Source organism: Taudactylus pleione, unplaced genomic scaffold (assembly GCF_031769625.1).
Source record: "Taudactylus pleione unplaced genomic scaffold, aTauple2 ptg000004l, whole genome shotgun sequence".
Lineage (NCBI taxonomy): Eukaryota > Metazoa > Chordata > Amphibia > Anura > Myobatrachidae > Taudactylus > Taudactylus pleione.
This window is the reverse complement of record NW_028284407.1, coordinates 8,929,443-8,955,763: the sequence shown is the minus strand read 5'-3', so window position 1 is coordinate 8,955,763 and position 26,321 is coordinate 8,929,443. Positions and strand designations below refer to the sequence as shown.

The following is a 26,321-nucleotide window of genomic DNA, read 5'->3' as shown; positions in this document are numbered from 1 at the left end:
GCTCAGGTCTGTGTATGCAGCGCTGTGTCCTACCAGGCCCTGTGTCTGTGTAGTTGAGTAATCAGCGCTGTTAGTGCAGGAATTGTTATTTCTCTGCATTGTATGTGACTGTGCTAGCGCTGCCTGTAACTTTTCTTCTCTAAACTGTCAGCTTTATTACTGTCCCTGTTCTTCTGCTAAAGCCCTTGCGGTGCGGTGCTGCAGGGTGGTCTCTCGCCTATTTAATACTTAATTGGTGAGAGAGGTCACATACGTGGTGCCATCATGTCTGAAAGTGATTTTCCCCTCCGGCTACAGTGTACCACGTGCAAAGTACCGTTAGCGGAGGGGGAGGGTAGCGCGGAGGGCCTTTGCCGGCAGTGTTTGTCCATGGCGCGGCCTATTACGGTTACAGCACCGGTACAGGAGCCGCCCTGGGCTTGTTTCGCTCAGGCGTTAACAGCTTTAGTGGGCCAGTTAGCTCCGCAGCCCGCGTTTACTCCGATGGGTTTGTCCCAGCAGTCTGTGGTGTCGTCACCCATGCAGGGGTTCCCACGACAATTGGTGGTACCCCACAGTCTCCCTATTTCCCCGCTCCCGGCTTCTCAGGAGCCAGCGTGGGTTAACTCCCTGACGAGTTCTGTACAGCACTTGTCGGATGTGTTGCAAGGGGAGTCTGTGATGCGGCCTCATAAAAGGCCGGTGGCGTCTCTGTCCGCTCCTTATGAGGATGACGAAGGGACGTCTGATGATGGGGAGATTCTGGATCCTTACGATCAGGAACCTCTCCATACTAAGGACGCTGATGCTAAGTCCAAAGTATATATTCCTGGACTTATTCGGGCGGTCCGCACAGCCTTGGTGATTGAGGACGAAGTTCCCCCAGCGGCTAAATCTAAGTATGCCTTTTTCAAAGATGTGAAGGGCGATGCCACAGTCTTTCCTCTTTCGGGTCAGTTGGTGGACCATTTAGATGAAGCGTGGAAACAACCTGGCAAAAGATACCAGCCGCAGAGACGCCTGGCGGTGGCTTATCCGTTCGCGGATAATTATTTTGCTAAGTGGGAATCCCCTCCACAGGTGGATTCTCACGTGACCCGTCTTGTCCGTAGTGCCACATTGCCGATGCCATCCATGTCCTCCCTTAAGGATGCTACGGACCGCAAGGTAGAAATCTGCCTGAAGTCCGCTTATTCCCTTGCAGGGGGGGCAGCACGGCCGGCTATGGCCATTTGCTGGGTTGCCAGAGCGATGGAGCGCTGGGCGGATTCATTAGAGGCTTCTTTTGAATCCGACTGTCCGGCCGAACAGGCGGAGTTGATTGGCAATCTCCGTGATTCGGCCACCTACATCAACGAGGCGGCTCTAGACATTAGTACTCTGGTGTCTAGAATTTCTTCAGCAGCGGTGGCTGCTCGTCGCACCTTGTGGCTGCGATCCTGGAAGGCGGACGCAGATTCCAAGAAAGGTCTGGAAGCGTTGCCGTTTACCGGAGAAGTTCTCTTCGGTCCGGATCTGGATAAGATTGTGGCCACGCTGGCGGCAGCCAAATCTGCTTGTCTCCCGTCGGCCGCTGCTCCTTCTGGTTCGGGACCATCGTCCTTTCGGTCATCTAGGGCCCAGGGCAGGCCCAAACCACAGTCTTTTCCTCGACAGGCTGGCCCTAAGAAATCGGTCAAGCCCCGGAAGCAGGCATGGAGTACCAGACGTCCGGCCCCCAAGCCAGATGACAAGCCTGCGGCCTGACGGTCCGGGCCTCCCTTTGGGGGATCCCAGGGTGGGAGGCCGCCTGCTACAGTTCGCCCAGTGTTGGTCGACCACTACGACAGACACTTGGGTTCTGGAGGTGGTTTCCCACGGATACGCCCTCTCCTTCCGGCACAGACCCCCGGCTCGCTTCTTCACCACGGGTCTCCCATCAGACCGGAACAAGGCTACGGAGCTGCGGAAGGTATTGCACACTATGCTCCAGGCTGGAGTTATAGTGGCTGTTCCATTCTCCCAGAGGGGCCAGGGTTTCTATTCAAATCTATTTTTGGTACAGAAACCCAATGGGTCATATCGTCCGATTCTCAACCTCAAAGCACTCAACAAGTCTTTGCGGGTCCCGAAGTTTCGGATGGAGACCCTACGGTCCATCATTCTGGCGCTGGAACCTGGGGACTACTTGGTGTCATTGGACATACAGGACGCTTACCTGCATGTCCCTATTCTTTTGCGCCATCAACAGTTCCTCAGGTTTGCAATCCGCAGCGACCACTTCCAGTTTCGGGCGTTACCTTTTGGCCTGGCAACAGCACCACGTGTTTTCACCAAGGTGATGGTGGTCATGGCGGCTTCTCTGCGGCTGCAGGGAGTCCGCATGTTGCCGTATTTGGACGACCTGTTATTGGTGGCAGGATCTCCAGAGCTCCTGTTACGCCACTTGGACCTGACCATTGCACTGCTGCAACGGCACGGCTGGCTAATCAACTGGCAGAAGTCCACTCTAATCCCGTCTCGGAGGATTCTGCATCTTGGAGCCTTATTGGACTCGGGACAGCAAAGGATCTTCGTGACGGAGGACAAGATCTCTGCTTTACAGTCAAGGGTGCGCAGTTGCCTGCACAGCCGCCGGGTGTCCTTACACTCGGCGATGAGGTTACTGGGCTCCATGGTGTCGGTGTTCGACATGGTGGAATACGCCCAGTTTCACTCCAGACCTCTGCAGCACCTGATCCTGTCCAAGTGGAACGGGCTGACTCAGTCTCTGAAGTCCCAGACGATTGTGCTCACCCAGGAGGTTCGCCTGTCCCTTGCGTGGTGGTTACAGACGACCCACCTCAACAAGGGACGTCCGTTCTGGGTTCCAAATTGGGTCCTGTTGACAACGGACGCCAGTCTTCGGGGCTGGGGAGCAGTTTCGGGTCCACACTTGTTCCAGGGCAGGTGGACGCCGACAGAAGCGGAGCTTCCAATAAATATCTTGGAACTCCGTGCGGTCTTCAATGCTCTCCAGCAGGCAAAGCGGTTTCTCCAGGGTCGCCCGGTGCAGGTCCAGTCGGACAACGCTACCACCGTGGCCTACATAAACAGGCAAGGAGGAACTCGCAGTCGGGCGGCTCTCGTAGAGGTCTCTCGGATCCTGGTTTGGGCGGAGCGCAATCTTCCGGCCATATCAGCGGTCTTCATCCCGGGAGTGCTAAATTGGGAGGCGGACTTTCTAAGTCGCCAGGACGTTCATCCGGGGGAATGGTCCCTGCACCCGGACGTTTTTCAACTACTGGTGGACAGGTGGGGTCTTCCAGAAATCGACCTCATGGCGTCCCGGCACAACAACAAGTTGCCGGTGTACGGGTCTCGCACAAGAGACGAAGGGGCGTCTCTGGTGGATGCTCTGTCCGTCCGGTGGACGTTCCGGTTCGCATACCTGTTCCCTCCGGTCTCCCTTCTTCCACGGGTAATCCGGAAATTCAAACAGGAAGGAGGGACGCTCCTGTTGATGGCTCCCGCGTGGCCCAGACGGCACTGGTTCTCAGACCTTCAGGGTCTGTCCGTGGACAGTCCTCTGCGGTTGCCGCTACGACCGGACCTTCTGTCTCAGGGTCCTTGCCTTCACCCGGACCTGACTCGGCTGTCTTTGACGGCGTGGCTGTTGAGACGGCCATGCTGAGGTCCCGGGGGTTTTCCAGCTCTGTGGTGCGTACCATGTTACGAGCTCGGAAACCGTCTTCCGCGAGGATATACCATCGCGTGTGGCATACGTTCTTCCAGTGGTGTCGACCGAGAGGTTATGCACCGCGGGAGTTTCGTCTGTCTCGGATTCTCGCCTTCCTGCAAGCGGGACTAGATCATGGGCTTCGCCTTGCTTCTTTGAAGGTACAGGTTTCGGCCCTATCTGTCTGGTTTCACCGTAGGATTGCTACAATCCTGGATGTGCGCACCTTTATGCAGGGTGTTCTCCGCATTCAGCCGCCCTTTGTTCCACTTGTGGCGCCTTGGGATTTGGCTGTGGTCCTGAGGGCTCTCCAAGGACCGCCGTTTGAACCACTGGGCTCAGTGGATATTAAATGGCTAACAGCTAAGACTGTTTTCCCTCTGGCCATTGCTTCGGCCAGACGTGTTTCTGAGTTAGGGGCTCTTTCTTGTAGACCCCCTTTCTTGGTTTTTTATGGGAACAGGGCAGTGCTCCGCACTCGGCCCGAGTTTCTTCCCAAAGTTGTTTCCCAGTTTCATGTTAACGAGGAAATAGTTGTTCCGGCCTTTAACTCACCGGGTCTTTCCGTGGGTGAGGCCTCTTTGGATGTTGTGCGGGCCTTAAGGACTTATGTTGACCGCACTTCTTCGTTTAGGAAGTCGGACGCTTTGTTTGTCCTCTATGGCTTCCGTAAAAAGGGTTGGCCTGCTTCAAAGCAAACTTTGGCAGCCTGGATCCGTATGGCTATTTCTGAAGCTTATCTTCATGAAGGCCTACCGGTCCCTCCTTCTCTGAAGGCTCATTCCACTAGGTCTGTGGGTCCTTCGTGGGCAGCTCGACGTGGTGCCTCGGCAGTTCAGATCTGCAAGGCTGCTACGTGGTCTTCTGTCCATACCTTCGTGAGGTATTACAGGTTTGACACCTTCGCCTCTCAGGATGCTTCCTTCGGGCAGCGGATTCTCCTTTCTGCACAGGAGCGTCCCCACCCTTAAAGGATACTGCTTTGGGACATCCCCAAGGTATCCCGTGGATACCCTATGGACCCTGAAGTAGAAAATATGAGATATGGTAAGAACTTACCCTTGTTATCTCTATTTCTACGAAGTCCATAGGGTTCCACAGGACTCCCGCCCTGTCGCACCTGTGCTGCAGATGGGCTTTGCTCTGGTCACCGGTTTTCCGTCTCCCTCTGGTGAGAATGTGATTCTTGTATGTGTCCAGATCTTTGTTCTCTCTCTTCCTTCTCCTCCTCCGGCCTATGGCTTGGTAACTAACTGAGGTGCCTTGGCCCGGGGGCGGGGTATAGGAGGGGGACCTAGTGCATCCTGGGAGGCTGAAAGCTTAACTCTTTGGTGCCCTGCGACTGACGTCACACCTATACCCCAAGGTATCCTGTGGAACCCTATAGACTTCGTAGAAATAGAGATAACAAGGGTAAGTTCTTACCATATCTCATATTTTATTGTGCCTAAAAGCATTGGGTTTAGCTGCACAAAGCGGCTAAACCCGCCTAGAGAAAGTGGTTAGGGCGCCCAAACAACGGACTTTGCGCACATTGCTTTTCGCACCTCCAGGACCCTGCGAGAAGAAATGTGCCCCCCATGCAGCTTTAGCCGTCCATACAGACTACAATTGAATTGCTCCTTTCGGCGCCCAATCGTATAGACGCCCAGCGGGAGGGAGGTGCACTCGAAACAATTGAATCGCCCACCTTCGTGTTTACGGAATGGCTTGTAGTGGTGAAAGTAAGGAGACTATTGCAGTAATCAATGCGGGAAGATGAGTGCATGAATTAGTTTTTGCAGTGTAAGATATGTCTACATTCTGAACATGTTTTTTTTTTTTTTTAGATGTAAGTAACATTATTTGGAAACTGAAATGTCCTTTGTTCCCCACATTCAATCTAAGTTAAGGATAATGCCTAAGCAGTGAACTTGTAGGGTGGAGAGATATATTAGGTTGGTAGCTACTATTGACTGGTGGAAATAATATTAATTCTGATTTGGAAAGATCGAGGTTGAGGTGGCCGCATGATATCCAAGATTGAATGGCAGAAAGACATTCAGTAACTCAGACTAATACAAAAGGTGACAAATCTGGAGATGATGGGTAGATTTGAGTATCATCTGCATACAGATGATACTCTAATCCTTAAAAGCCGATAAGTTTGCCAAGAGACGTTGTATAGAGTGAAAAAAGTAAATGATTTAAAACTGATCCTTGTGGTGCTCCAACTGATAGAGGAAGCGAAGAGCAGCTGGATTCAGAGAAACGGGCACTGAAAGAACGATTTAGATAAGTAGGATGAGAATCAGGAGAGGGCTGTGTCCTAGGTTTGTATAAGAAGAGTGGTCAACTTTGTCAAGTGCAGCAGAGATCTCTAGAAGAATAAGAAGCGAGTAGTAGCCTTTAGATTTGGCAGTGATGAGATCATTCACTACCTTAATCCGTACCGTCTCTGTGGAGTGTTCGGAATGAAAGCCTCACTGAAGTGGATCCAATAATTTGTGCGAGTGAAGAGTGTGAGGTGGGTGTAGAAAAGTCTCCCAAATAGCTTGGAGGGGCATGGGAGATTGGACTGTAATATATGTATGTATTTTGTTTAGATCTCTTTTTTTTTTTTTTTTTTCATTAATGCACTTTGGTTTGCAGGTTTACATGGCTTGATGTGAATTGTAGTCACACATTGAGAGTTCTCTGACCAGCGACTTAACTGCTTTCCTTTTTGTTGTTCTACCATGTCACTTATTTGGCACCTCTCATTTTCATGTAGCCTACCTAGACTTTTTTTATTTTTTCCCCCTGCGTGACCATGTTTATGATGTTACATGAGCTCAGTTACTTGCTTTCAGCAGTGCGTAATGAATCATTAAATTTCTTATGTACTGTACACACTTCCCTCAGATCTGCGCCAGAGGACGGCAGCTCAAAGAAATATAAGTGTGTCTACCCCAGTAAACTCCAGCCAGGGATCTCCGCAAGTTCCAGGACTGTTGGCAGCAACTCCAGGTCTTCAAAGGGACACTTCAGCTCCTGGTGGACCCCCTGAGCGGACTGTTCAGCAAGGATTACAGTCAGGCCTCATACTAAGACGCCCTGGATCGCCTGCCACTGTGATATCTGGAATGGGTAAACAGAGCACTTACTGTTATTTACAGTTTATATAGTTTTCTCTGGTTACCAATAAACCAGGTAATATTCAGACACCATGGAAATGGCATTTCATTTGGAAATAGGAGCACAGTTATCTGATTAAGCAGGAGTTCCATATTCAATTAGCCATAACTCTTTACAGCTGGCACCTTGTGATACTGAAGCCTATTGCTATAGCTCGTTTAACTGTTATGGCTTCTTTGTTTAAATGGCAATAAAACTTTGCAGTTTTCTGTAGTCAACGATATATAACATACCTTTTTACAGCCCTGGGTTTAGGAAAGCTTCAGATTTATATGGATCCGTTATAAAGGCAAACACGTCTAGAATATATATTCTTACTTTACTAATACCTGCATGTTTTTTAACACTTAATTTTGTGTGTGCAGTTTATTAGAACATTCTAATTAAGCCATTCTAATTAGATTATTAAAACTAATCAGACTTCTCGATTGGATTGCAAATAGTATTCATCACGTTTTTTTTATTTTAAATTAATATATTTAAAAGCTATTTTGTGTGTAATGTACGATTATTCTGTTTCTATGTTTACTTACAGCTGTAGCAAGCTGTAATGGTTCCTTATTTTGGAAACTTGATAGTACGCGATCTTCTCTAATTTAGAGATTTCCCATATATGTAATAAATAAATATATATTGTGTTTTTTAAAGAAATTTGTTATACAGGTTGCGTCTCCAATATCCAAAATGCTTGTGACCAGGGGTATTTTGGATATCAGAATATTAAGTATTTTGGAATAATTGCATACCTTTATAAAATTTCTTGGGAATGGGACCCAAATCTAAACACAGAATGCATTTACATTTCATATACTCCTTATACCACACAGCCTGCAGGTCATTTTATACAATATTTTCAATAATTTTGTGGCTCAAACAAAGTTTGTGTACATACTGTACATGAAATTCATTTGTTTCATATACACCTTATACACAGACCCTAAGGGTAATTTTATACAATATTTTTTATATTTTGTGCCTTAAACAAAGTTTGTGTAGATTGAACCATCAAAAAGCAAAGGTGTCACTATCTCAGTCATGCTAAAAAAAATCCGTATTTCGGAATATTTGGATATGGGAGACTCAACCTGTACTTTCAATTAGTTTAACATCTAGGTAGAAGATCACAATTTGATCAGAATTTGAAGGCTTTATTTTTCTCTTTGATACAGATTGTTTTGGTCATCTGCTTTATTTTTTGTTTACATTTTCAAATCCTATATAAGGATTCTTTTTTTTTTTACCCATTACAAATATGTATTTTAATTGCTTTATTTTAGTATACTGCACTACAATGGATTTGCCTTTAAGCTTTCTTTTAAATTGCACTTCTATAAATTGTATACTTTCTAGTGGTACACTAGCCGCTAACCTGTTTACAGATGTGTCCTCATACACCATATAGCGCGAAACGCCCAGCGTGACTGAGCTGCTGCGAGAGGTGCAACGTACCAGCTTTTTTTAATTTTTTAAATGTTGCATCTTATTCGCATCGCAAACGCAGTGAAAAGCCATTTAGTGTACCAGAAGCGTGGGTCGTGACTTAAACTGCACAGGAATTGGTTTTAAACACGTTCAAAGTCACAGTTGACGCACAACGGAACTCGGCGTTAGAACAAACCACAGCTGCTGTATCGTAGCACTTTGTATACAGGTTCAGACTAATTCGCTCACAGATATACAAATGCCGCACATTAGATGGATCAGTGTAATCTAGCAGAGTAGTTTAGTTGCATCCAGCCATTTGATTTATGCGAATAAGATGCACATTTTGAGCGAATAAGACACTCGGCTGAATCAGCCTGGCCCTGGTGCTCCGAGAGATGCTGTTTGGCGTAACTGAAGCCACAGTTTGAGGACACTTTTTTTTTTTATAGCATTCTCTCTGTGCAACTGAGAAGCCACCTCCGACATTAAGCTGATGCCATTTTGTGCATTGGTTCTGAATGGTCACATGAGCTCAGTATAAATAACTTTTAAGACCACCAATAGTCATTTAATTTAAATAAGGCCTAAATTTCTGACCAAGGGACTGACAATTTTTATAGCCAATATATATTTTTTTCTTTTATAATAGTGTATATGTGTGTATAGATGGATAGATATATCTCACTCTGAACTTTTAATCATTCACCTCAGCCCCTGCCTCCTTGGAGATTATAGTCATAAGTGCCGTGCGATATGGTGGCAGTATAGAGATTAATGGAAATAAATAAATTAGGCCTTTATTTAGGCTTTACTTATAGGTTAGTCAAACTGCTGCACTGGTCCACTTTGTTACAAACGTGCTTAGTCTGTTGTATCCCACCCGTATTGTACATGAATGCATCACGCAGTTCTGAATACTGTGAGTTTAATTAAAACTCAGTTGTGTAATTTCACTTATATGTATTTGTAATCAGAGGGCTGTGCTGACATATAACTAGTGTATTTTCTAACGTGAGGGAGAATCTATTCTCATGTCACTTATTCCCTGTGTGGGATGCTGCATTTTCTGCCACTGTGCTGTTACATGGAGTATTTTATATATGGATCCGTTGTGGAATATGCATTTTATTAACATTTCCAGTATGTCCATGACAGCCTTTGGATTAATATTACAGAAGTGGCTCTAGTTGGTTGCACAGTTGTCAGGTCCTGGTTGAAGCAGGCAGAGAAGAATGAAAGGGCTGCGTTGTTCGGCTATTGTATGCCAGCCCACTTGCTGTGCGCAGGGCATATGGCAAGCTTGTCTATTCCTAGCCCGAGTAGCATATGCCTCTTTTGTCTAACCTGTGCATCAAACTGATGATGATAGTATTTTACAAGGTTTGCCACCATCATTTGTAAGTTTTAGGTATTGGTTCCTAATATGCTGTTATATTGCAGAGATAAATTGCAAAGGTTACACTGTTATACTGTATCCATCTCAATCATTACTTTATTCCATCTGCTTCATATTCCCTCCCTCATCACTAATGCATACAGGTAAATGGATCGGATTATCTTTATTAAATAGTTCTGTTCATATTTCACATAATTTTGTGGCGGGGAAAAATCAGTTGTATAATTCCTGGCTACTGCGCTCCCATATGTTGGGAAATGAATAACCAGCAGGTAGTTGAGCGTATGCCAAGCCTGCAGAAATGACCAGTCGTCCTACAATGATTGCTCTGATGTTCATATTAATTACTGTTGTCGGTAACAGCGTGAATAGCAAGATGCATGGCTGGAGAGGCACGTGAATCCAAAGGCCAATTAGACCATTTTAAGGGTGGTGAGATGGTGTTTTTTTTTTTTTTAAAACTTTCTCTTTTTCTATTTCAGCTCTTCATAGAATTCCACCTAAACACTGAAACTGTTAACTGTCACCTTTTAGGGTTTAGATGTAAATGTTCTCATTAGTTATGATTTTCTGTTTTTAGTAAAGTATGTAAATGCTTTATTTAATAACTTTGTTTAATTGGATGAAAAATACTGTTGCCTACAATGGCCAATGGGCAATTCTACTGGATAACGGAATAACCTTTTCACAGTGATCAACTCTATTCATTATACAACTGCCACCACTAATGTGACCAAATCATCATTATCCAACAGCCCCACAATAAATCCCATATATGAGACTAGCTTAAGTGCTATCTTATGTAAGTTACCCCTGATAAATCCGCTTACTTTCAGAGTCGGTAATGGAATCGCCATTCGTGAGGCATGTTACTACATCTAGCCTGAATACACCATGCAGCGCGATATGCCTGGCGTGAGTGGTCCCGTGCAACTTTTTTGTTTGCCGCAAATGCTAGATGTATCAGTATATTCAGATACATAAAAAAAGTGCAAATCAAAAATATCAACTACAAATTCAAGATTAATCATGTAGTACATTTATAAAATAGCCTTTACGGAGCCTCTGGAACAGGATTCTGGGGTGTTGCAACAACTTTAATGCTTGTGTGAAATCAACCCAATATTTGTCCTTTCTTTGTGGGGAAATAAACACAATTTATTGAGAATAATAGCCAACTCTCTTGTTCAGGATTATTGAAAAAAAATGACTCCGCACATGGTTCATTGCAGCCTGTGCAATCAATGACTGAGATCAGCTGTATAAATGGTGGCTCTTCCTCTTTAGATCTACTCAAAGGCGTAGCCAGAACTTTGTGTTCTCCAAAGCAACATTTTTGATGGCCCTCCCCAGATGCTTCTAGAGAGCCAACTCTGTCCACAGTGGTTGTACTTTCTATGCCCCATAATATTGTCCTAGTTCATTTTATGCCCTATACAGTAATAGTGCCCTAGTTCATTTTATGCCCTATAATAGTGCCCCATAGAAGTTCCCTAGTTCACATTATACCAGAGTGCCACCAGTCCATATTATGCCACATTCTATTACCCTCGGTTCACAATATGCCACATTGTAGTGCTGCTAGAACACATTAAGCCACACAGGGGGCAAGGAGCAACCAGCTCCTACCTGAGGGGGCTATTTCCTAATTCCATTTTGAATTAAGATTTTCTTAAAATAGGCACACTGTCCCTTTCTGGGATGGTTGTAATTCTTCCTCCCCCCCCCCCCCCCACCCCCACCCTCTCCGGCATCACAAAGGCTGTAAATAAAAGAGATGCCTACTCTCTGACAGTGCTGGGCTCACTGACTAGCTCAGCTGTGAGTGTGAGACAGGAGTGTGGGAGGTGGATCATATCAGTGTGGAGCTTTACTGAGAGGGAGGGACAGAGATCCCCGCTAATGAGTTCCCCTTTTCAGGCCTGGGTCATGGGCTGGACACAGTCTCTTACCAGGTAATTTCGGGAATTTTGTAGAAAACTATATTAGCTGGTTCTGGCCCCTCCCCAAGCCTGTAGGTACCATAACAGTGGCACCCACTACAGCTACACCTTTTGGATATACTTCCTATTTAAAGGAGCAACCTAAATTGATTCCATTACCAGGAATATGGTGATTCTGTTGCCTCACATTACAGCCTGAAAAAAAAATGTTAGGACCATCACAAAATCTGAATAAATAATCACTTTTTTTTTTTTTTGTGTACCTTTTTCTGTATCTGAATCACCTTTATTGTTGTGCGTTTTAATTTAACCACATCGTATTATGGAGAGAGAATTATTTATGGCTGTTAAATTGCGTTATTTCCATTATATTAACCCTGATATTAAGTGATAATTTAATCAAACAAGTATATCTTTTCACTGCTTTATATGCAAATGAAAGAAAGCTTGCCCATAATATTGTTTTCATTCAGCGGACACTGATAGTTTAAAGAGCCCTAATATGAAGTACTAGATCACAAATCAAAACTATTTTCCTCTATTAGCAAAATAGAGCACTTCAACTGATTTAATAATGGCAACGTATTGTACCGGTGTTGACTTTAATGTTTTAGGCTCTATGTCCATATTTTCATGAAATTGCCCCAATGTGATATAAACTTTGCAGCAATTTTGTCTTTATGTCTGTTTGATTTTGAAATCATACATTTTGATCGTGATTCTTTTTACGGTTGCTTTGGTCACATGACACTATTTTTGGTTTCCAAGATTACAAACAACTCCCAAAATACAAATGTTATATAACTGGCATTTTAAGCGATGTAACTTTTTGGGTATGTTCTTTTTAAAAATGCTTGTGCTGTGGAATTAACTAATTTGTTTACTCCATCGCTGCTGAGCACATGTAGCCACTTTTTGGACTGGTCACATTCCAACATCCGTAGCCGTAATCATTTAAGCAGTACCCACACAACTTTTTTTTTTTTTCCAGAACAAAGCACTTATATTTCCTCACACTGTAATGACTGTCCAAAGTGCCTCAAAGTTTTTTTTTTTTTTTCCCCATTTTCTTTCTTCCCTTAACCACCAACAGGGAACCCCTGGTTTTATTGATGCCAGTATGGGGGAGATCTGGGCACATCCCCTCATCTCTAGATATTTCTGTAGTATAGGGTGTTATTTTATAGTGATGATCAGACAGTAACTAATTAGCAACACATTGTTTGAAAGAGGCTATGTGTGTGTGCTCTTAAAACGAGGGGTCGCAAGGGTGTTTAAGTCCTTGGATAGATGATGTCAGACACGATAGGTGCTCTCACCATCCATCGGCTCTACTAGTATTTCTGTAGTACAGGTTGATAACCACTAAAGGGCCACACCATTTGAAAGAGGAAAGACCCCTGTGAATATTGAAGTCAGAATTGGAGAGAGGTTCCCACATCCCTAGATTTAATTTCTGCAGTGCAGGGGTGTTCTCTGGTGATCACACATGAGTAAGTTTGCAAGGTCATATAATTTGAAAGAGAGGACTTACCCCTGTTTCAAATGAGGGTACCAATGATCTGTGGTTTCCAGGATGGAGGAGAGGGAGAACTTTTTCATACTCTCTCCCCTTCTGGATTTTTACAAACTTTTCAGTGTTTTACCTGGAAGGGACATGACATCAGGCACCGCCGTCTCGTGTGTCCTAGTAACAACTATGAGGAAGAGGGAGGTCTAATAAGATGGGTCTCCGTATACAATATATTGTACAATGTATCGTCCTGACGTGGATCAAAACGATGTCATATACATTATATAGTGTACGTCCAATCCGTCCGTCGCATCGTCCCATCTGCTGTTCTGCATGAAGCGATGAACGCCGCAATGCTCTTAATGCAGCATGTAACAACACACTGCACCATCGAACAGCGGAACGTACAGCGTGTACGGCGTGCGCAATGTATTAAATTGCAGCGCACCTATGCTAAGGTGCACCATCATATGGTGTGTACTCCGCTTTAGGTAATTTGAACCCCTGCAGTGCTTAGGACTTGTTATAACCCCTTCACCCATGGATGTCTCTTTGACAGTGACTCCCGACTTAAACCACATACATACTATACACATACGAACTATACAGCTTTAGTAATATCAACACTGTGCATCTTTATTGTGTATGGCAGGGTTTCCTAAACTCTGTCCTCAAGGCCACCTAACAGTCCAGGTTTTAAGGATAGCCATACTTGTGCACAGATGGTATAATCAAACTGAGGTACTAATTAAGTCACCTGTGCTTAATCATGGATATCCTTAAAACCTGGACTGATAGGGGAGCCTTGAGGACCGATTTTGGGAACCACTGGTGTATGCAATATATATGGGTGGAGATATAAAATAGAATGTTCTACACCAACAACTTTCTAAAAAGTTCCTGAAAAACTAAATTCTACAGTGTTGGAATCTGGCTCTTTTTTTTTTTTTTGCTTGATTTTGATGAAAGATGAAGTCGAGTCCACCTGCTCTATAATTTGCAGCAGATTCAATTAGTCTTGGCAGTCGCTGTATATCACGGCTGACTCTCTTCGCAGCCCATTAAGACGCGATCAGGATCAGGCTAACATAATTTGCTGATATCTGCGCAATGCTAGCTGCCCCTAATGTTTACATTTGATAAAGAATAGTTGGGTTGACCATGCATCGTGGTTAAGTCATTTGTGCGTGTGTGCACATGTGACTATGCACTTAGTGTGAACCAATTACATGCTTGTTTTCATAGTACACTGCAGCTACAGTATGTCCTTTTACATACCTCAGCAGGGGATGTCTATAAAGTTAGGGTAGTTTGTTTTCTGAGAGGGGTTGTACATATATACTTTGGTGCTTTTGGCAGCTGTCACAACCAGTAAAGGATGCATTCCCTGCTGTACAGAAATCCATATTTGGTTGTGAATCCATCCTCTATACCAGATGCCCCTAACTTTAACTCAGATTTGTCATAAGTAGCTTTCAAAAGCAACACTTACATTGAATACAGAGAATAAAAACCATTCCACATTGCCAAACAGCTCAGTTTTTCTGTCAATCTCCATCCCAAATGGATGGGGTTGCTTGTTTTGTTGGACCCACACATATCTACATATGATGTATTGATGATGGGTTCAAACCGCTTGGAGGTTGGTTCTGCTTACTACAGGTAAGTACGAGAGGCTACTGGGGGGCAGTTGTCTTTTACAGCATATTTGATTCAAATGCCGAGGGATGGATTGTGAGGGTAGAGATTAATTTCACAAAAATAGGCAAATTACAGTTTGTAAAGGCAAACATTATGGGTGAATATAATTGAAGCTATATCCTATTAGCAGACTGAATTAAATATTTGATGGATATACCTCAATTTAATTTTTGCTCATTTTATTAATATGAACAATGGGTGCTACTTGGTGGCTTTTCCTGGTCATTGTAGGACAAGTTAGGGTATCTGCCAACTGCTAAACTTAACACTTATCTAATATGGAATTTGGGTTTGCTAGAAGACATTATTTTGCCAATGTGTTTAGTGTCCATTTCTTGATCTCTCTAGCTATCCATCCACCAGGACCTCCATTGGCTAGACCAATCCTTCCACGAGAGAGGGGTGCACTGGATAAAGTTGTGGAATACCTAGTTGGTGATGGTCCTCAGAACAGGTAAAATAATTGAAAAAAAATAGGGAATGTTTCTCTTTCTTGTGTACCTTACTCCGTGTTTACCAAACTCCAACATTACAGTACAGATTTTAAGGATATCCATGCTTGAGTCCAGATGGTGTAATCAAATTGACTGAGGTGCTAATTAAGTAACTTGTACTCCAGCATGGATATCCTTAAAATCTGGACTGTTATGGCAGAGTTTGAGAAACTTATAAAGTCACAAGTGCATCATGTTTCACTCTTAGGGCGGTATTCAATTGTTTCTCCTGTTCGGGCGTGATCAGCTGACGGCGCACCATTTCAGCTCGCAGCCCCAGGAGGGTGCGAGCTGAAATGGGCAAAAAGTGACTTGTTTGGGCACCCAAACATCACTTTTCGCAATCGCGACTAGCACTTTGGTCTGGGGTAGCTGTTTTACGTGGCTATCCCCGACCACTTTGGGCGCGATCAGCGCGAAAAACAGCAACAATTAAATAGCGCCCTAAAATAGCACTTTACACGGGAGATCGGGCACGCTATAACAATTGAATACCGCCCTTAGCTTTGCCCTTCTTTCTAAATGGCAATTGCAGTGGGTAGCAATACTCAGCGAAGATGGGAACACAACACTAAACCTCTTTAAGTGGCTTTAATTATTCTGAGGGATCTTTAGTCTCAAAATACAAAGATCAGCACAAAAACATCCCGAATTTTTTGTAAAGGGCTGGTGTTTAGCTACCCCATTGTCCATTATACACGAACTTACTGTTTAGCTAGGTTGGCATTGTACAGTTAGTGAAGAGACAAGCGACCCACATCTGGACTTGCTGTATAATAATCGCTGTCAGTGTACTCAGTAGTTCTCCGGTGCTTTGCTCCACAATCTTTATAAACGCAACTCCCAAATCTCTTAATATGTTCAGTAATAATACTAGGTGTCACCTTTGCAGCAAACAAAGCCTAATGCAGAGTTGATCCTATATTGCTAAAAAGTAGCGTACACATAATAAAATGCTGATATTCGCTCATAAGTAGAGCTTTAGGGGTTGGGTATGGGATGCCGGCGGTCAAAATCCTGACGTCTGCATCCCAACAGGATTAGGATACAGACACCTGACGGTCAGTTCCTAACCCTCCCCCTAACCCTCCCTCCCCGCTGCGTAAACCTAACCCTCCCCCCTAGTGTCTAAACCTAACCTTCCTTCCCTTAGTGCCTGACCCTAACCTTACTTCCCTTAGTGCCTGACCCTAACCTTACTTCCCTTAGTGCCTGACCCTAACCTTACTTCCCTTAGTGCCTGACCCTAACCTTACTTCCCTTAGTGCCTGACCCTAACCTTACTTCCCTTAGTGCCTGACCCTAACCTTCCTGCCCTTAGTGCCTGACCCTAACCTTCCTGCCCTTAGTGCCTGACCCTAACCTTCCTGCCCTTAGTGCCTGACCCTAACCTTCCTGCCCTTAGTGCCTGACCCTAACCTTCCTGCCCTTAGTGCCTGACCCTAACCTTCCTGCCCTTAGTGCCTGACCCTAACCTTCCTGCCCTTAGTGCCTGACCCTAACCTTCCTGCCCTTAGTGCTTGACCCTAACCTTCCTGCCCTTAGTGCCTGACCCTAACCTTCCTGCCCTTAGTGCCTGACCCTAACCTTCCTGCCCTTAGTGCCTGACCCTAACCTTCCTGCCCTTAGTGCCTGACCCTAACCTTCCTGCCCTTAGTGCCTGACCCTAACCTTCCTGCCCTTAGTGCCTGACCCTAACCTTCCTGCCCTTAGTGCCTGACCCTAACCTTCCTGCCCTTAGTGCCTGACCCTAACCTTCCTGCCCTTAGTGCCTGACCCTAACCTTCCTGCCCTTAGTGCCTGACCCTAACCTTCCTGCCCTTAGTGCCTGACCCTAACCTTCCTGCCCTTAGTGCCTGACCCTAACCTTCCTGCCCTTAGTGCCTGACCCTAACCTTCCTGCCCTTAGTGCCTGACCCTAACCTTCCTGCCCTTAGTGCCTGACCCTAACCTTCCTGCCCTTAGTGCCTGACCCTAACCTTCCTGCCCTTAGTGCCTGACCCTAACCTTCCTGCCCTTAGTGCCTGACCCTAACCTTCCTGCCCTTAGTGCCTGACCCTAACCTTCCTGCCCTTAGTGCCTGACCCTAACCTTCCTGCCCTTAGTGCCTGACCCTAACCTTCCTGCCCTTAGTGCCTGACCCTAACCTTCCTGCCCTTAGTGCCTGACCCTAACCTTCCTGCCCTTAGTGCCTGACCCTAACCTTCCTGCCCTTAGTGCCTGACCCTAACCTTCCTGCCCTTAGTGCCTGACCCTAACCTTCCTGCCCTTAGTGCCTGACCCTAACCTTCCTGCCCTTAGTGCCTGACCCTAACCTTCCTGCCCTTAGTGCCTGACCCTAACCTTCCTGCCCTTAGTGCCTGACCCTAACCTTCCTGCCCTTAGTGCCTGACCCTAACCTTCCTGCCCTTAGTGCCTGACCCTAACCTTCCTGCCCTTAGTGCCTGACCCTAACCTTCCTGCCCTTAGTGCCTGACCCTAACCTTCCTGCCCTTAGTGCCTGACCCTAACCTTCCTGCCCTTAGTGCCTGACCCTAACCTTCCTGCCCTTAGTGCCTGACCCTAACCTTCCTGCCCTTAGTGCCTGACCCTAACCTTCCTGCCCTTAGTGCCTGACCCTAACCTTCCTGCCCTTAGTGCCTGACCCTAACCTTCCTGCCCTTAGTGCCTGACCCTAACCTTCCTGCCCTTAGTGCCTGACCCTAACCTTCCTGCCCTTAGTGCCTGACCCTAACCTTCCTGCCCTTAGTGCCTGACCCTAACCTTCCTGCCCTTAGTGCCTGACCCTAACCTTCCTGCCCTTAGTGCCTGACCCTAACCTTCCTGCCCTTAGTGCCTGACCCTAACCTTCCTGCCCTTAGTGCCTGACCCTAACCTTCCTCTCCTTAGTGCCTGACCCTAACCTTCCTCTCCTTAGTGCCTGACCCTAACCTTCCTCCCCTTAGTGCCTGACCCTAACCCTCCTCTCCTTAGTGCCTGACCCTAACCTTCCTCTCCTTAGTGCCTGACCCTAACCCTCCTCTCCTTAGTGCCTGACCCTAACCCTCCTCTCCTTAGTGCCTGACCCTAACCCTCCTCTCCTTAGTGCCTGACCCTAACCCTCCTCTCCTTAGTGCCTGACCCTAACCCTCCTCTCCTTAGTGCCTGACCCTAACCCTCCTCTCCTTAGTGCCTGACCCTAACCCTCCTCTCCTTCGTGCCTGACCCTAACCCTCCTCTCCTTCGTGCCTGACCCTAACCCTCCTCTCCTTCGTGCCTGACCCTAACCCTCCTCTCCTTCGTGCCTGACCCTAACCCTCCTCTCCTTCGTGCCTGACCCTAACCCTCCTCTCCTTCGTGCCTGACCCTAACCTTCCTGCCCTTAGTGCCTGACCCTAACCTTCCTGCCCTTAGTGCCTGACCCTAACCCTCCTCTCCTTCGTGCCTGACCCTAACCCTCCTCTCCTTCGTGCCTGACCCTAACCTTCCTCTCCTTCGTGCCTGACCCTAACCTTCCTCTCCTTCGTGCCTGACCCTAACTTTTCTCCCCTTAGTGCCTGACCCTAACTTTTCTCCCCTTAGTGCCTGACCCTAACTTTTCTCCCCTTAGTGCCTGACCCTAACTTTTCTCCCCTTAGTGCCTGACCCTAACTTTTCTCCCCTTAGTGCCTGACCCTAACTTTTCTCCCCTTAGTGCCTGACCCTAACTTTCCTCCCCTTAGTGCCTGACCCTAACTTTCCTCCCCTTAGTGCCTGACCCTAACTTTCCTCCCCTTAGTGCCAAACCCTCCCCCTAACCCTAGTACTTACTGCCGGGATGCAGGCGCCGGGGTTCTGACAGGTGTTAGGATTCCGGCGCCGGTATTCTAAGCACAGGCATCCTGACTACGGGATTATAGCTACATACCTAGATCTTGTAGTCTTTTAATATAATTAATGTGGAAGTCATAAGTCTCTTTATATAATGTGTGCATTGTTTTAAGAAGAGGCAAAACTGAAATTTACTGTGCAGTATCATGTTTTGTCCTAATACAAAAAAGATTAAATCTAGAGAATACGGGTTCTATATGGGATTATGTATTAGATTTCACGAATCATTAATACTTATAATAGCTTTTCTATACCCATTAAATAAGTTGCAGATGCGTTGTTCAAGAGGTCATTAATTTGATCATCATTAAAATGGAGAATGAATGAAATATAATCATGGTATTAAAATTGAGTAAAGCTTAATTGCTTTTAAAATATGCTTTTGGGAGATAGAGATTGCAAGAGTAATGTCTTAGATGCCTGTGATGAAAATGAGGAGTTCATTCCACTCATTACAATAAATGGTTTCTTATGAATGCTGCAGCATACCTGCTTCCCGCTTCTCGTTTTTACCATGGCAGTACATGACTGACCATCAATTAAAAGCAGATAAAGCCATTCACTGTAATTCAATTGGTGCTAAAGAGGGAAATGGTGGACAAGTTGATCTTTCACAATGTCTTCTGTTCTCTGGATATGATCCAAATGGTTTTATGCATGAAGTTCATCATAAACCCTTTCTGTGCGTCCATGATGCTCCCAGTATGTTAATAGACTCCCGTATAGATTGAATTTCATATGAAACAGCACAAACACTTAAACACATTGATAGATATTCTCATCTTTTCATTGTTTTGAACGGAGGAGCATTGTCCGTTATCCTGAACCTCACGTTTGTCTAGTGTGGTGTTTTTTTTTTTTTTAAAGTGCCTGTATGATCTTTTGACCTAAGTTTGAATTTAGTTCCTGACCATCTTATTTTTACTCCTGAAGATATGCCTTGATCTGTCAGCAATGCTTTTCTCATAATGGAATGGCGCTCAAGGAAGAATTTGAATATGTTGGTGAGCATGCTTTATTTTTCCCATTATGTGTCCTTTTCAAATTAAAGACACTTCTGTGAAACATGCTTGAAAACAACCAAGCTCAAGTATGACTGATTTGGTTGCTTATAAATTTTAATCTGGTACACTACCACCTTTTTATATAGAGCCGGAATGGCCGGAAGGTTCCTGAAAATCAGGTGGTGCTCCCGGCCACCCGGAAAGGTGGATAAGTCTCCCATGTTTAGGGCCACTCGATTTTGTGTTGAATTGCGTCATTGTAGCCCCACCCCTCACTCCACAATGCTGGCATTCTCAGCATTGAATATCGGGAGGTATGGCTACAATCACACTCCGCCCCTGCCAAGTCCCGCCCCCCCACACAGCCGACCTGACTGCCTCCTCCAGGAGAAAGCAGCCAAGAGGTTGGCAAGTATGGCCTAAAGTGCATATTTTATTACAGGAGACAGTGATGAGGCTTCCCCAGAAGTACCACTGGTGATAGTATGGTTATTAGATTCACTGGGCCTCTCCTATTTAACAAGTACCACTACAATCCTTATTATATTATTGCTTTAATTAAGCATTTTTTTCATTAGACCAGTTTTTTTATTTATTTTTTTTTATTTACAATTTTATATCATCATCATCATGGTTTTTTTATTAGTGGATGTGAAAGTCCAGGGCTGGCCTTTCAGTTCCAATGAACATGCGTGAATTGGCTAGTTGGGTCTTGGACTCACAGCGTAATAAGTTGATTTGGACAACAACCACTTTTCCAAGTCACAGAATTGTCAATGCATGCAAAGCCAAGTCCCTGCCAGCACCAGAGCAGTGGCTCCGATTTAGAATATGTAACTAATCAGGTTTTTATTGTTTTTCATTTCAAATAATGTATAATCTAAAACACTCTTAAATGTTGCTGTCCCCAAGGTAGAAGACTCTTAATGAAAGAGATTGTATGAAGAAATAAAACACTTCCAAGATTAAAAATGCTACAAACAGAGAATTGTCAACATTTGAAAAAAAACATTTTTTAAATCATTTATTTGACTGCAATATAGCGCAAAGTCTTCATGATTGTATAAACATGTTAGAACAAACAAAAATGACTAAAAATATGAGTTCCTAACTTGAAATTTGGTTTGGACAATCTAGAAACATTGAGTTGCGTTGGCGACTTGCGTTGGCGACTAACACAATGTGTCCTTCACATTGCATTGAATTCCCAACCCTGTGAATTTGAAATGTTATCCTTATTTTAACCTAGTCATGTGGTATATCAAAGGAAAGCCTGTTATGTTCTGAATAAAAATATATATATATTTTTTTAAATGGTTTTTCGTGGCCTGAGGGAAAAAAAATGTGTACACTCACAAGTGCCAAATGTTTGTATATTTATATCTTCAAACCATTATAACTCAAACTACAAAAGATTTAAGAAAAGCAACTTAACACATTTAATACTATGAGATACATTGTTAAGAGTTAAGGTAAAAGTAAATGGTAGGGTCACTTGCAGTGGATCACTTGACATGGAAATACCCAATATATTGTATATGTTTAATAAATATCCACAGTACCCATGTAAAAAAATATATATATAATATACACACACACAACCTGTGTGTGCTTGAAACTCCAATATATTACCATCTTCCAAATGTAAATATTATAAAAGAGATGATTATCTGCCTGAATGCCTTGTCAGTAGATCTCCAGTGTGGGTTCCTCTTACCTGGTTACCAGCTCAAGAATTGTAAAACATAGAAATAGGTTAAAGAGAGAACTGCATATAGAGTAATAGGTGTAATACCCTTTAGTAAGAGGTACAAAAATGCTCAAAATAAAAACATCAGGTACATGGTTAACATAGTTCATTTAGTCCTCCAACTATGAACTCCTACAGTCCAGATAGATGTGTACATCTGAAATGCAGCGAGAGTCCTTTAAAATACTTACATTTATCCACTGCTGAAGATCGAGAGCAAAATATTGTAATACATGGCTAGACCCCTCTCCTACTGTATCTTTAAATATTCTAAAAATAGGTGATTTTCAGTGCAAGGGTTGAACTAGCCATCTAGTGTATATGGACAGAAAGCATAATACCCATAATGAAACCAATTTCCTAGGGAACTTCTTCTACAATCAGTGCTAACAGGGGAGCGGAGCTCTGATTATGATTTCAGTGCGCATGCATGGATGAAGTAACATATATATGCGTCAAATTAATAGAGAACTCCATATACAGTGCATCCGGAAAGTGTTCACAACGCTTCACTTTTTCCACATTTTGTTATGTTACAGCCTTATTCCAAAATGGAATAAATTAATTTTTGTCCTCAAAATTCTACACACAATACCCCATAATGGCAACGTGTAAAAAAATTTTTTTTGAGATTTTTGTAAATTTAATAAAAAAATCACTAAGAAATCACATGCGCAAAAGTATTCACGGCCTTTGTCATGAAGCTCAAAATTGAGCTCAGGTGCATCCTGTATCTACTGATCATCCTTGAGATGTTCCTACAGCCAGCTTAATTGGACTCCACCTGTGGTAAATTCAGTTGATTGGACATAATTTTGAAAGGCATACACCTGTCTATATAAGGTCCCACACTTGACAGTGCATGTCAGAGCACAAGCCTAGCATGAAGTCCAAGGAATTGTCTGTAGACCTCCGAGACAGGATTGTCTCGAGGCACAAATCTGGGGAAGGGTACAGAAAAATATCTGCTGCTTTGAAGGTCCTAATGAGCACAGTGGCCTCCATCATCCGTAAATGGAAGAAGTTCGGAACCACCAGGACTCTTTCTAGAGTTGTCCGGCCGTCTAAACTGAGCGATCGGGGGAGAAGGGCCCTAGTCAAGGAGGTGACCAAGAACCCGATGGCAACTCTGTCAGAGTTACAGCATTCCACTGTGGAGAGGGGAGAACCTTCCAGAAGGACAACCATCTCTGCAGTAATCCACCAATCAGGCCTGTATATTAGAGTGGCCAGACGGAAGCCACTCCTTAGTGAAAAGCACATGGCAGCGCACCTGGAGTTTGCCAAAATGCACCTGAAGGACTCTTTGGTCTGATGAGACAAAGATTGAATTCTTTGGCGTGAATGCCAGGCGTTATGTTTGGAGCAAACCAGGCACTGCTCATCACCAGGCCAATACCATCCCTACAATGAATCATGGTGGTGGCAGCATCATGCTGTCGGGATGTTTTTCAGCGGCAGGAACTGGGAGACTAGTCAGGATAGAGGGAAAGATGAATGCGGCAATGTAGAGAGACATCCTGGATGCTGGATGAAAACCTGCTCCAGAGCGCTTTTGACCTCAGACTGGGGCGACGGTTCATCTTTCAGCAGGACAACGATCCTAATCACACAGCCAAGATATCAAAGGAGTGGCTTCAGGACAAGTCTGTGAATGTCCTTGAGTGGCCCAGCCAGAGCCCAGACTTGAATCCAATTGAACATCCCTGGAGAGATCTGAAAATGGCTGTGCACCAACTCTTCCCATCCAACCTGATGGAGCTTGAGAGGTGCTGCAAAGAGGAATGGGCGAAACTGCCCAAAGATAGGTGTGCCAAGCTTGTGGCATCATATTCAAAAAGACTTGAGGCTGTAATTGCTGCCAAAGGTGCATCAACAAAGTATTCAGCAAAGGCTGTGAATACTTATGTACATGTGATTTCTTAGGTTTTTTTTTTTTTTTAAATTAAATTTGCAAAAAATCTCAAACTTTTCATTATGGGGTATTGTGTGTAGAATTTTGAGGACAAAAATTAATTTATAAAATTTTGGTATAAGGTTGTAACATAAAATGTGGAAAGTGAAGCGTTGTGAATACTTTCCGGATGCACTGTACATGCAAATGCACCAAGCAATTGAAATCTAACAAATACTAGCAGGGGAAATTATCATTTTGAATTAAAGATAATAAATGAGAAGGGAAATATTACATAAAGTATCTACTGCAATTTACACAGCACATAGGAATATTAAAATGTATTGTTTTTCCTAGTTGCCCATATATAAACTAGTTTGTTTGGGCACAAAATAGTACTCATTACTGTCCCACTTTTAAATGCTGTTGGTTTAAAAAAAAAAAAAAAAAACTCTTTCCTTCCAACACATCTTATTCAGCCTAAAATTAAGTGTTCCCCTTCTAGAGTCATTACAGAATCTAAAGTGACCACTTTTACTGTTTGTATGCCTCTTGGGTATGGAAGAAAAGGTTTGACATCCCATTCCGGTGTAGCTGCATCGGTTCTATAATAACCCGAGTATCGGTCATACAAAAGGATTCATTTTGATTTTAGGGCAAGTATTGGTTTGTTTACATATTGGTGTACATCTCTTATCAAAACCGCTCTCTACTTTGGGTGTAGGTTTTTTTTTTTTTATGACTCATGATCATCCAATAATCTTTTAGCCTGTTCCATACATTGTCTAATGCTCGGTCCACACTTTACGATATATTGTTCGAACGTCATACGGATCGTGCAGGGCGTGCACAACTTTAGTTAATCGCATCGTCCCATCTACTGTGCTGCACGGCAGATTTGGATGATGTGATGAATGACATGGCACTGTCACATGCAGCATGTAACGACCTATTGTACCGCCGTACACCGTATCGCGCAGTTTGTATGGCGTACATCGCATCACAGCATCGGCTGGGTCACACATTGTATAGTGTGTACCCAGCTTAAGTCCATTAATATTATCCCTAACCTGTCTTGCTTTAGTTGTCTGTTTAAACTGGATAAATACAGTCTAGCAAAATTATAATTTGTTTATTGGGTGGGGGGATTTATTGTCTTCTCTCTAGCTTTTAGATGTGCCTATTGTTATTTCCTGAATCCTGCTAGAAAAACACGTCCACAAGCTCCACGACTTCAAGATTTAAACCTTGAAAGAAGGCCAAGAACGGATTCTCAGGAGTCTACTAGTACTATGCAGATTGTCACAGATGAATTGGAAAACAAAGTATCCTCAGGTATAATAACATTAAAATAATAAAGTAAACATTTGTTTAACCTAAGGGCCATATTCAATTTGAGGTGAAAAGTCCGTTGCTGAACTTTTCAGCGTCATCGGAGGTTTTGCCAGCGATAAAGTATCGCGCTCGTCCCCGCTATTCCCCATATTCAATATAATTTCGGCGAAAACAGGACTCTGCAAAAAGGAAATCGGCAAAAAGTCCTGTCATTTTAGGGGAAATCAGCCTGACACCCCCAAAAGATGCTCTGACATGGAGGTTCACTATGGTTACCCCCGAATAGCCCTGCTAAATGTATGTGGGGTCTTTAAATGGTCTCAATAGGTGCAGTATAGCATCTTTGGGATAGTCGTGAAGAATAATATTTAGCAATTTATTGGGGGAAAAATAAGTTGTCCCATCAAATTTGGGGTACATGCGAAAAGTCTTTAAAATTGAATACGGGGAAAAGGCGAAAATGACGTCATTGGTGATAAAGGAACAGGTTTTCGCAGCCTAATTGAATATGGCCCAAAATGTGTTTTACTACAGCTGAGACGCTGGGGTTTATTTTTTGTTTGTTTTATTTAAATATATGTAGGTTTCTTTCCCCAAAATGCAAACTCGTATTTTTATCACACATCTGGTATGGATCAAGCTTGTAATTGGAACCAAGAGACTGTTAGCTGCTAGGGAATCGTAATAAAGACACGAGGGTTTTCTAAGGAAGTGCTTCTCCTGCACAATTTCTCCATTAGACAGAGGTGGATGCAGTTGCAGTATCGGCTGAAACTTTTGTCGCAGTCGCTACTGCACCTTTGGTAATGCTGCGGTCGATGGATATCCTATTGCGACGCCTACAGGCAGCAGCGCAAATCCACCAATGTGCATACAAGGGCGCACTATGGGAGATCATCAGACATTGCACCTGCCTTTCAGTTTTTCTCTATGTATTACAGTGAGTAGTAAAAGACAGGATGTTCGATGTATAACTATCAAAAGATGCATATAAGGGGAAGAGCTATTCATTAATATTGCGCATGCAAATGTCTCACCACTCATGTACATCTTTACTACATCCAGCTATGTCACCTATCTTTATATTTTATTATGTTTTCTTGTGTATGTTTATACATCTGCTTGTATAAATATTTTGTTGTCCCATTTGCCTTATTTACAGATCAGAGCTCTGATAGTAGTGAT

General features: G+C 44.1%; 1 protein-coding gene across 1 annotated transcript in view; it reads left to right on the top strand.

The window, feature by feature from the left end:
* Positions 1 to 26,321, top strand: part of LNPK (lunapark, ER junction formation factor) — a 107,904-nt gene that overhangs the window by 80,554 nt on the left and 1,029 nt on the right. The window contains exons 9-12 of the mRNA XM_088473783.1: positions 6,560 to 6,784; positions 15,159 to 15,264; positions 20,087 to 20,157; positions 24,969 to 25,136. Coding sequence (XP_088329909.1) covers positions 6,560 to 6,784; positions 15,159 to 15,264; positions 20,087 to 20,157; positions 24,969 to 25,136 — 570 coding nt within the window. The remainder of the gene's footprint in view (positions 1 to 6,559; positions 6,785 to 15,158; positions 15,265 to 20,086; positions 20,158 to 24,968; positions 25,137 to 26,321) is intronic.